Consider the following 12,657-nt stretch of genomic DNA (forward strand, 5'->3'; position numbering starts at 1 on the left):
GTGTGCTGCGCAAGCTGCTGGGGATAGCTCAGGGAAGAGGTTGGTTGTGTAAACGATTACTGTACAATGTGGTGTTCTCAGGGTTTCTTTCATGGCCATATTGAAGCACAAGGGAGGGGAATCCTTCACTGCCCAGGGCAGGAGTTGAAGAGGAGTGTCTCTGATGTCATGGTAAAAATGTTAAATGGATTATCTCTTTTTCTTCCTTACTCCGCAATTCTTTTTAGCTTCCTTTTTGTATTAGGTGTTTCTCAGTTTTAGTCCATTCAGAGCTCTGATAGCATTCTGTTATCCATACTGAGCAGTCCTTAAAATGTGGAATAAAATAAAGACAAACTTAGCCCTGCCTCTAAATTGGCATCCACTACAGCCTTCTCTTCTTAAGGTTTCTCAAGATGATTTTGAGCCCCAAGGAAATGAAAATTTACTGAAGTGTGTCCTTAATTCAAATATTTTTCTGTTTCTGCTTTTTGCACTTTACAACAGGAATATCATGATACAATGTTATAAACTTTTGCAAAACTCATTTTAATGGCTGCATTGAGTGCATTGAGCATAAATTTATTTTTCAACTTGATTTGTTTTTGACACTTAGGCTATTTTTTTCCCGTTATGATGAAAATTCTACTATAGTATTTTCATCTATAAATGTTTCTCTGAACTTAAGATTTTTTTTTATTTAGTTTTTATTTCAAAAGGTAGAATAACTAAGAAAAAATACAGTAGCTTTTCAAGGTTCTTTACTTAAACTGACAATTACTTTTGAAGGGTCTACCAGTATAACTGTCCAACAACTGTTTCACCACCCATGGTGTCTTTCAATGAATGTATTTTAATTGAGCATGGATTTGAGAAACTTGATTTGAAAAGGTTTTGTGGGAAAAATTAGAGCAAGAAAAAAATACAATAGGAAAAAGTTAAATGTTTTAAAAACTGAGTTTTGTTCATGGTTATGGTTTTTACATTTATTTCAAGCATTTTTTTTTTCCCATGGGAACTCATTTAAATTCAAAGTTACCAAGGAAATTCCAATTCTAAACTTTTCCTTTAAGCAGAAACTTTTGAGATTGTTAGGAAGATTGTGTAGGTGAGGGCTAGCTGAGCTAGCATACATCCCTGTGGATGTGCTGCCACCCTGTGTCTTTGTTGAGTATTGCATGTTTGTTTCACAGCTACAGGCCAAATTTGAGCACCTTAAAAGAGTCCACCATGAAGAGAGATTGAAGCTTGAAGAAAAGAGAAAACTTTTGGAAGAAGAAATAATTGCTTTTTCCAGAAAGAAAGCTGCCTGTGAAATATACCAGAACCAGTATTTTGCTGCATCGGGTAGCACCCTAAAGAAAGACAAGGATCGTAAGAAGTAGGTAATCACTGACCTCCGTCTCTGTTGGATTCCCCATGCCATGCCTCACCCATCATCTTCTGTCCCATTGCCCTGTTTGATTTTCTTCATAGTACTTCTCTGTCTGTTTGCTTATGCCTTGCTTCTTCTGCAACTGAAATAGCAGCTCCTTGACTGAGACCTTGTCCATCTTGTTTGCTGCTGTTTCCCCAGCATCTAGATCAGTGCCCGGCACATAGTAGGTGCTCAGTAAATATTTGCCGAAATAAATGAATGAATGAGTGAATGAATGAATGAAGAAAATAAAAATGCATCACAGTGTAAAAAGGATCAGTTAGCAGAGGAAAGAAAATTGACTGTTCTTACTTCAAAGCCCAGCCTGTGGCTTTAGTACACAGCTAATGACTGCTAACCTACCCTCAGTTATGTTGAATTTCATATTTAAATGGAAGCTATGTACTTTGTTAGGGAATCATAGACATAAGATAATACTTTACTAAAAAACTAATTCTTAGGCTCACTTTTTTTTTTTTTTTTTAACAAATTCTGTTATTGATTCTGTGAGAATTTTTATTTTAATAAGGGATCCAGGCTATCGATTCGAACTCCTGTGCTTTGATGTCAGAGCTTGTGAAACCAATGGTGGACGTAAAGATGCAGAGGAAGGTAGAGAGGGCTCCAGTACAATGGGGCAGCCATGAGTAGCATTTGGATGATAATCTCAAGGCTTATAGGTTTTGGGTATGTGTTAAAATCAAAGTTTCCAAAGTTTTAGAAAATAAGTTGTTGTTTTTTTTTCCTTTTTGATAATTTCCTTCTACTCTTTGTGTCCCTCATTTTATTTGTCCCACTTACAATGTCCTTGTCAGTTTACCTATTTGACTGTTGTTGAAATTCATCATGACTTACTAGAATGTTACCTTAGTGGGCCTTTGCTTGTTTACTCAAACTACCTCTGCTTTAGCAGCATTAAGGCCTCCTTATAGTCCTTAAAGAGCAATACTTTTTCTGTCTTAAATGAATCACGACATCTGTTTCAAACCCAACGTTTTCAGAAAATTGTAAATCAACTTCAAAATAGTTAGGAAAACATAATTTTAGCCTGTGGTGGCTTTCTGTTTTTGAAATGTGGAGGAAAGAAGTAAATCCACAAGGTTTTGGTGGATTTAATCAGCCTATGGATTTTATAGTTTTGGAGGAAGAAAAGGAATTCTCATGTATGATCTTTTAATGTAAAATCTATCAGGGCATGGATCTTTGTTTTATTTATCGATGTATCCATCCCTAGGCCCTAGAACAGTGCCCAGCGATAGCAGAGAGAATGGGCTATGATAGTGCAATAGCTATATTTTCTTTATGTGCCATTTAGTTAAAGCATTGAGTTTCAGAAGACAAAGTGTAAATATAATCTATTGATGCTTTGAATTATAAAGCTAAGGGACTTTTCACCTTCTTTTCCTTTCATCTTAATCTATTGTTACTGAAATTGGATTCCCAAATTTTATTCCATATATGAAAGCCAATAACTTTTATCTTGTAACAGTTATCTTCATGTTCCACGTGTGAATCTGTAGTATGTGCTATTTTTTTATGAAATAATGGCCAAGCCCATAGTTTTTTGAGAGCTCAGAAGGATTACTCCTCAAGAATTCTTGTGTTTTTTCCCCTTTTTGAAAGTCTCATAGCTAAATATCCTATAGTATATAGGTGTAGTTTTGTTCTTTCTATAAAGGCTTTGAAAAACTAATGATTCTAGTAATTTCATTTTGTATATGGTTTTTCATTGTACTAATCAAAGGTGTTTTTTTCCTCTTTTCAGCTCCAATTATATGTAAAACCGAGGTTCCTGAACTATACATTGCAGAAGGTCACCACAAGCAAAAGTTATTAAAAAGTTACAGTATGCTTTATTTTTTTTTTGCTGTTCTTATTTCTTGTGTCATTTATTAGTTCTATATCTGGCAAATGGCCACAGTAACTGTCATTTGTGGAAAAATACTTTCAAGTATAAGGTCAAAATATATATGCTAGAGTAGATGATACTACTTACATATTCACTGCTAGAAATTTTAGAATTGTTGGTTGGAGATGAATTTAGACCATTTTTCTCTGTTGCCAAGTTATTGACACTTTGCAGTACATTATACCAAAGAGAAAAGTCTCAGTGCCATTTTAAAATACAAAACTCATTCCTGTTATGTCTATCTGATAACATTTATATTTCAAGATGAACCTTTTTTGAAAATCTTCTAAATGTAAAATTTTGGGAATATGTTTTGAAGTGTAGTATATATCTTAAACTGTGTAACCTCTCAATAGTTTTATAGAAATTTTAAAGTTTTGCTATAATTACCTAATTGGTAATGTGATCTCAAGCTTCTGTATCAAATTGCATAATATGATGACCTTCTTTCTTCAGTATGCCTTATTGTGGTTGATGTGTTGGTGTGATGAAACAAAATATGATTAAAAGGAAAACCATCCAGGTATATAAATCCATTTTTCTAGCGATAAGCACCTTGAAACTGGGTGTATTACAGTATTTTCATTAGGTTGTATCACCTACTCATTGCTTAACACTCTGTCTTCCCGGGAAAAGTAAGAAGCTGGAGTCATTTATTGAAAGATTTTTTTAAAAGAAAATAGCTATGAACATCTGAATAGTGAAGGTGTGAGAAATTTAGATGATTTATATCTCAAGGGACATTTGAATTCAGAATGTCTTAATAGTATTCTCAGAACAATTTAGAGGTTTCTAACCTTTTCTTAACATTCTTAGATCTGTAATTTTTCATTTTTTTGTACTTGAATATTTCTAAATAAAACTGATATTTTACTCTTGACCAATATATCTCTATATTTACTGAAATGTTTAAAGTGGTTTAACTTCTTTTTGCAAACTGTCATTTTAAGAAGACATTTAATCAAAATTAGTTCAATTAATTATATGTTTGATTTATTTTAAGATGTAGAGATATTTTACCAGTATTTTTAGACTAAAAGAATGTTTCACGTAGCCTTATGTCAGATTCAGAGCAGTGTATTTTCTCATGAAGTTGTATAAGTTGCAAATAATATCCTTCATTTCATAACATAATTTATCTTTACAAACACTTTAAATTCCATTTTTTGCATTTGAAATTCACAGATGCCTCTTAGCCTTTTAGAACTTTAGTATATTCAGTTGTGTTATGGAGAAAGCTCTGAACTTTCTTCTCGGGATACCTGAGTTCTGACAGGTGAGGAGCAGGTGAGTTGGGGAGGCCCTGACATCAGGTAGTCCAGTCCAGTCAGGCCAGGGGTCACACCACAGAGCTCAGCAGAGAAAAGTGCACCTCACGGGTTGTCATTTCCACTTATGTGAGTGTTTGTTATTTCATAGCCATATTATAACAAGCTGTACAAAACAGCTGACCTAAACTTTAATAAGTTTACTTTTAAATACCAGGTTGATTGTTGGCATGGAAAGACAAAGTAGAGTTTATGGTTGACAGGAACTTCATGGGAACCTTCCTAAGTCTCTGGACTTAACAAGAGGATAATCATTTATGTATGACTAATGATTTTGTGATGAGAAAGCCTCACGCCTGCTTCAACCACAATGAACTCTTCAATTTATTTCATGTACTTGGGATTCCATGTAAAATTTCATTTTAGAAGGATTCCACTGTTCAGCAAAAATTTTAACAATTGCACTGTGAATTTCAGGTTGCCCTTAATACATTAAAAAGGTAATTTATTCCCAACTGTTCAGGCACGAGGTTAGAAATGAGTTAGTATATGTTAAAAAGGTAATTTATTCTCAACTGTTCAGGCAAAAGATTACAGATGAGTTATTATCTGCTGATGCTTAAATTAATAATTCTCCTGGGAACAAAATAAAGCTAGACATGTTGTGTTTATTTTCTCCATAAAGCACTTGAAACAGAATTGCCCCTAACTAACAACCATTAATCTTTGTACATAGTCTTCTAATTTTTGAAGCTCTTTCACATAGGCTGTCATTTGAGCATCAAAAGATCACAAAGGAAAAAGCATTACAGGGATTATTATTATTATCCCCTTTTTAGAGATGAACTGAATTTAGGTCCATGTAGTGAAGTCCAAGGTCCATGCACCCTGGTCCTACCAGGACATCACAGTCCATTTTGTTTATTTTTCAATGTTCCTGGCCAGATTCCTAAATATTAAGATTTTTCATGGGCCTAATAAATAGCCTCCCTTTTCTTCAATTGAGTTCGGAAAGAAATTGAAAAATAAAAGAAGAGTGGCAGCTGGAGGCCAGACTATCACCTTGGTTTCTAAAGGCATAGCTTAGTGTGAGAGCCACACGAACTTGTTAAACGAGGGGCAGAATGAGGCAGAGTTCCCCACCCACTCACGGGCAGCACTGCCTGGGTGCAGCCTTCCCTCAGAGCATCCCCTGTGGTGGTGATGTGTCAGCATGGCTAGGCAGTGGTGTCCAGCTTAGATATTGCTGTGCAGGTATTTTGCAGACCTGATTAGCATCTATAATCCGTTGACTTTAAGTATAAGCGATTATACCCATAATGAAGGCTTTAAGAACCAAAAACTGAGGTTTCTCAGAGAAGAAATTCTACCTCAAGACCACAAGATCGACTCTTCTGAATTTCTAGCCTGCTGGCTTCCCCTACAGATTTCAAACTTGCCAGCCCTTGCCATCTCATGATTAGATTTCTTAAACTACATTTATATATGTATGTGTGTCTATATATATATATATGTGTGTGTGTGTGTGTGTGTGTATATGTATCCTATTGGTTCTGTTTCTCTGGAGAACCCTAATGCACCCCCCAATTAAAAGGGTGCATAGCCTGCCCCAGGAGGAGCAGAACACCTGCTCACTCACTACTCACTACTAAGACAAAGCAGTGTCCTGCTTAGTTGACCATACCCCATTCATTCTCCTCAGATTTACCAATAAGATAAGTCGCTTTATCTGCCTTTGAAGATATTAAGGGACACAGAGACCAGAAGAGTTACAACAGTTGAACTCTGATGTCATAGAAGGAAACATCAGAAGTGGAGATATATCCCTAACCCCCCCCCCACAACAATATCTTCTTGTTTGCATGTGAGCTAATATATGTGGAGCACATAGCAGAATCCATATTTAAGTGATAAAAAATGTGCAGTAGTTATTTGTGACTATTAATATCACAGGTAAAAAGGATTTAAAGACATGGGGAACCACAGAAACAATAAGGAATATATACACATTTGACAACCTGTAACACTGATTCATTGAGGTTCACAGCAAAAGTAGTTTGAATTTCTCAGTCTTTGCTAATTGTATCCACTGCAACTCACCTAAATTACCCAACCTCAATCAGTTAAAAAAAAAAAAAACAAGAAAAGAAACATTTGGTCCTAGACATTCCAATAGCATTGGCTTAAATATAATTGCTTATTCTAGTATCATCACCTTTTTAGAATTGCTTTTAAAGCATTTCATAATTTTCAGATAATTTTCATACTGCTCTAATATCTTTGCTCTTATTTGAACCCAAGGAAGTAAGTGTCCGGTGTTTGCTCCATTGGACGGGTAAAGAAATTGAGGCCCAAAGAAGTGAATGACCTGAGGTGACAGTGGTAGAGCTGGATTAGAATCTGGACTTACCTGCTTCATACAGTAATGTCCTTCACTCCAGGCTAAGGAAACTTGGCATTTCTTCTGCTTGTATAGATCCTTTAAATCTCTCCAAGTTTTGGCATAAAACTTGGCTCTACCAGTTTTACGGATCAACACATGCTTGTACAGAGAAAGATTATTCCCAGGAAGAAGTGAGCTGAGGGGAGTCCCTCTTCTTTGGGCATCTGGAAATAGCTTGTAATATCCCTCCATATCATTAGTCAATAAGGAAATGCAAATGAAAACCACAATGAAATACCACTACATACCCACTAGGGTGTCTATAATAAAAGATGGACAATAATAAGTGTTTGCGAGGATGTGGAGAAATTGGAACCCTCATACATTGCTGATTGGAATGGGTGAGAATGACCCAGATATTCCACTGTTAGGTTTATACCCAAAAGAATTGCAAACAGGTGTTCAAAAAAAGTTTGAATATGTATGTTCATAGCAGCACTGTCACAGTTCCAAAAGATGGATACAACCCAAATGTCCATCAGCTGATGAATGGTTAAACAAAATGTGGTATGTTCATACAATGGAATATTATTTAGCCATAAAAAGAAGTAAGGATAGCATCGATAAATCTCAAAAACATGCTAAATGAAAGAAGGCAAACGAGAAACACCACCTGTTTGTGATTCCATTTATATGAAATATCTGGGAAAGGTATAGAGACCAAAAGTAGATCAGTGTTGCCTGGAGCTTAGAGTGGGAGTGGAGATTGGTAGCAGAGGAGCCCAAAGGAACTTCTTGGAGTGTTGGAAGTGTCCTAAACTTGGATTGTGGTGATGATTGCACAACTCCATACATCTACTTACACTCATCAAACTATACACATAAAATGGTATTTAAATTTTATGGCATGTAAATTATACATCAAAAAGAGAGATGCTTAAAGAATGAAAATTGTTGAAGATTCAAATGAATTTGAGTGGTGGGATTCAGGGATATCCTTAGATGGGGGAAATGATCAAATCTAATTTGGACAGAGTTAAAGCTGTATTTCTGTACTGTTTGGAAATTGTGTTTACACAAATTAAGTAGATTCACAGTTTATATGACACTGTGTCATTCTAATTATCATCTATTTGTGTTTGTTAAGAACTTATTTTCTTTTCAAAAAATGTTTTAAAAATTATTCCATAAAAATTATATATGAATGAGACACTGAGTGGAGAAAATTATTGGAACACAGACATTACCTCACACCCATGTTATCAAATACATAATTGTTCTCCATCTGGCAGCCTTCTCAAGTTCATGAGTTTATCAATATTTCCCATGGTAATCCACATAAACATGTCTGCCTCAGAAGATAGATGCTCTGATGTACTTGATTAGCCAGATGCAAATAAAATTCAACTGTGTTTTCTAGCAGGAAAAAAAAGTCTCTAATATTCCTTTATAAAGATATAAAGAACAACACAATAACAAAACGGATAAATCTTGATAGTTATTTTTATAGTTTCCAATTAATACACATCCATTCACATTTAATTGTTACCTCCCACAGCAACATCTATCAAAATATCTCTTCAACTTCTGTGATGTTTGAACAGCTTATATGTTGGTGTGAATTGGTATGTTGATTATTAAAATGTTTGCTTCCTAAGAATCATCCATTTTAATGTGATCCATTTTTACCTTTTTTCTTCCCACTCAACAACAAAAAAAATAAAACCTTTCTATGGTGCTAGACTTTTCCTAATGAAACTATATTCAGTTTGCCATAACCAAAGTAATTACCTTTTCAGATCAGGGTGATGATGATTCCTACCACCAGATGCTGCTAAGTAATCACTTTGATTCATATGTGTCTGTATGTCTTAGTCATGCTATTACGACAGTCTTTTTCCTAATGAGCATCAATGCTTTTATGGTAATTTCTGAGCACATGTAAGGCTTACCTAACACCAGAGTGGGTAATGTCAATTTAAGGCAGGTGAGGATCTGAGAAATCATTTCAGACTATCCAGATAATACCTGAGAGCTTTTGAAAAGTGTTTTATAGCTTAATGCAACATTCCCCGAGATGGCTGACTTAAGGAAAGACTCTTGGTCTCAGAGATCTATCATTTAGATAAAAACAAGATGTGCAGTTACTTTACTTTATACATAAGTGGCACATAGGACCTTAAATGGTGCCAGACAGTCGTAAGCAAAATTAATGATAAACTAAATATAAAAATCCTACATTTAGATAACTTACTGATCTTGATAGTTTTCTCTACTGCATTAAGATGGTCAGGTTATTGTCTACCCTTTTGGTCTTTCAAATTAGATGAGCAATGCTTATGGCCTGTTAAATAACCCATTTGCTAAGTGACTTACCCCCTTTCCATGTCCAGACAAGGGAGAAGTCATCCATTCATTCGCCTATTGAGTTCCTCCTGTGTTCTTGGTGTTTTCAGGAGTAACAGGAGTGATTGAGCTATAATTCCTGCCTTTACTGAGCTTAAAATCTATTTGCCATTTAATATAATGTTAGTTAACACACTGTGTGACAGGTGAATTATATTATTTCAGTAATCCTCAAAATATTTTAAAAGTCACTGTTTTTCCCCTCTTTTGAAAGATGAAAAAACATTCAGAAAGAATACTCTCTTCTGGTTCTCTCGCCTCTTTGAGTATTCATTCTCCACCTCGTATTCTGGACCATCTCCCTTGATCATTCAAATGAAGGTGTCAATGTTCCATCTTCAGCTTTCCTTCCCTTTTCCCTCTCCTTCCTCAGCCCCCCTGTGTGAACTCATCTACACTGTTCATTTCAGCCACATGGCAGTCGCTCCATGTTTGTACCTGTGGCCTTCATCTCTCTCCTAAACTCCAGTCCTGTGTTTCTAGCCATCTGCTGGAAATCTCTACCTGTGTGGTCCACACAGCACCAAAAGCTCTGTAGTCCCGTAAGTTCATTCTGCATGTCTTCCTCTCCAAACTGCCCTTCCTCCTGTACACCCTAGTTTGGCTAATAAACCGCCATGTTTCCAGTTGCTCAAACCTGTCTCTCTCAGCTCCCATGTTGGCCCCCTGGTCCTCTCGGTTCTGCTTCCTTATCAGCTCGATCCGCTTTGCTTGCTGAATGATCTGAGCACCTGCCCACCTGCCTCCGGCAGCACCTTGACCAGAAGTTGTCACATTTTGACCTGTATAATTTTATAACCCTAGTTATAGCTGGGTCAACCAGGGAGGGCTGCCTGGCCCAAGACATCCACCTACAGATTAGTGAACAAATGAAAGAACAACCCAGCACTCTGTGCTTAACTGAAACCACAATCTATATTGGTTTGGGCCCAGTCAGGAAAACAGAAACCCTACTCGTGTTTCACAGAGGGAGGCAAATGTGGGGAACTGGTTATAAGTGTTGGAGAGCTGGATAGCAAGGAAACACTGAGGAACGTGGAGATGGTGGCGTCAGGAAGCAGCTGCCACCCCGGGGGGTGGGAGGGATAAAGGGAAAAGTCCAGGGTGGGGCAGTGCCCAGAGGAACAGCAAGCAAAGCGGATGGAGGAGTCCCTTCTCCCGCCTCTAGCCTTGCAGTGACCCTCTAGCTACTTCCTATTGGAAAAGCCCAGTAGGAAGTAGCTGAAGGAGCTGATACATGAGCTGTAGAGACCCAGCCCCAGCAACTGTCAATAGAGGATATGAGAGCGGGCGGGGAGCTGTGAGACAGTCGGGAAATGCCTACCACATAGTCCAGTCAGCCTGCCTTGGAGAGTCTGAATGCTGGAGAGTTCGTGGTCATAACAGCAGCAGAAGCCGAGAGGAGTCGCGATACAGAACAAGCTGTCACCACTGCCATTCTCGCTGTCTCTGCCTCTCTCTCTGTCTTCAGGTTTCTTGGAAAATGAAATTTTCCAGATTGGAGGTGGGTGCAGGACACCTCAGGTTGTGTAAAGCAAGGAGATGTGAGAGGAGTTCAGCGCTGGGGGCCTAGGGAGAGATTAGGGTAACTGGGAGCAGGCCGCTGCTGATGTTTCAGGGTTTGGGGCAAGAGGACATGTGGGAAGCCTCCGACCCACAGCCTGCCCTCTTCTCTCCCCCTCCAAGGAGCCTTGTGTGTATGTGAGTGCAGATGCCCCGGCCCAACATCCCAGCCTTAGTTTCCACCCCTCACCCTCCACCTGCACATACCAAAAGCTGCCCGGTGTCCACCCTCAGTATGCGCGTAGGCCTGCAAGGGACCCAGAAGCAGGCTAGGGCCATTTGTGCAGGGATTTCTGGGTTCCAGACACCCAAAACAGTTTAGAAGGTGGGCATAGGTTTCAAGTGAGCGCATCCCTTTAGCCTGGGATTTTGTCTCCCCGGGAGAGGGGTGTGGCGCCCAGGGCGGGGGTCTCAGCGTGGTTCTGCGGGTCGGGGAGGAAGAGGATAGCAGGGCCAGGCCAGCAGGGGAAAAGGCCTGCGGCATTTTCAGGACTCCTTTCTTGGAGCTCCCACTAATGTGGTCCTACATTATAGTGCGTAGATGTCTTACATTTACCGCCAGTTTCTGTGCTTCCATCTTTCACTACCTGCCAACCCCTTGAGGTCAGGGTCCGTGTCTCGCTCATCCCTGCAGCTCCAGGGTCCGGCATACAGGCCACACTCGGCTGTGGATGTTGAATAGAGATGGCAGACAGCTGACTGGAGTTTAAAATTGGCATTCGTGTGCTCTGTACAAGGTTTTTAATCACCGGAGAAAAATAATGTTTCTAGCAGACGTTATCTGTCAATATGGGTCCGGTCAGGAGAGAAACCACACGGTAATTTGAACAGAGAAAGTTTAGTGTAAACGGTTATTAGATGAGACCGAAATGGGCTTTTAGCACGAGGTAAAGAAAATGCTAAAGAATATAGGAATGGCACACATAGGGAGCAGCCTTCCCTCTCCCGCCCCATCCCTGACTGAGGTTCAGAACTGGTTGGTGAGGGCCTGGCCACAGCTCACCGGTGGCAGAGAAGTTGCTGGGATGCTGTGCTGCTGGGACTTGGAAATCCACCCTTTGCAGCTGGCCAGAAACCCACCCTCTAAATTGCCAGGACAGCTGTTCACAGCGAGGGGCCCATCCAAGGTGCTCGGCTACAAACCTGTGGAAGGAGAGTGCCCAGGGAGGCTGCGGGCACCGTGTACTCCGGAGGCTGGTGCTGGGGGAACCATGTGCTGCAGGAGCTGCTGAGAGCATGCTGGAACCTGGATGGAAAATCTCTTTCCCCATTGCTCTCTAATGATTAAACAACTTGGTGCCAGCTGGCAAAGAAGAATATTTAAATGCCCAGCTCCATTTTTGCAGAGCAGAGTTGACATCTGTGTTGAGACCCAAATGGTGCTGGGTTAGCCAGAGGAGAGTAGGGGAGTGTGCTGCAGGCTGAGGAAAGAGAATGCAAAGGACAAGGTCAAGGCCTCCTTCCCTGGCCTGAATGAGGTGGAGAAGGAGGTGGGACTGTGTCAGGAAAGACCTTGCAGGTCATGTCAATGGTTTTGGACTTTATCCTAAGTGTAATGGGAAGCCATTGCAGAGTTTTAATAAGGGAGTGATTTGATCATATTTTTACTTTATGAAAAATCCTCTGTGCTGCAGTCTGAAGGGTGGATTGGCTTGAAGCAAGACTAGAGCTGGGGGAATAGCTGGGGCTGCTCTAGTTGGTGGAAATGGTGGTGGCCTGGGCCCTGGGAGGA

At 39.3% G+C, this 12,657-nt stretch overlaps 1 protein-coding gene across 2 annotated transcripts in view; it reads left to right on the top strand.

Annotated features, from left to right (window-relative positions):
* Positions 1–4,185, top strand: part of SEPTIN10 (septin 10) — a 98,265-nt gene extending 94,080 nt beyond the window's left edge. The window contains exons 10-11 of one of the 2 annotated variants that reach the window (XM_037807297.1): positions 1,173–1,364; positions 3,162–4,185. In XM_037807297.1, the coding sequence (XP_037663225.1) occupies positions 1,173–1,364 (192 nt within the window). In that variant the 3' untranslated portion in view covers positions 3,162–4,185. The remainder of the gene's footprint in view (positions 1–1,172; positions 1,365–3,161) is intronic. The other variant, XM_037807296.1, reaches the window with a different exon arrangement.
* The last annotated feature ends 8,472 nt before the right edge of the window (positions 4,186–12,657 follow it).

This window comes from Choloepus didactylus, chromosome 17, assembly GCF_015220235.1.
Source record: "Choloepus didactylus isolate mChoDid1 chromosome 17, mChoDid1.pri, whole genome shotgun sequence".
NCBI classification, from domain to species: Eukaryota; Metazoa; Chordata; class Mammalia; order Pilosa; family Megalonychidae; genus Choloepus; species Choloepus didactylus.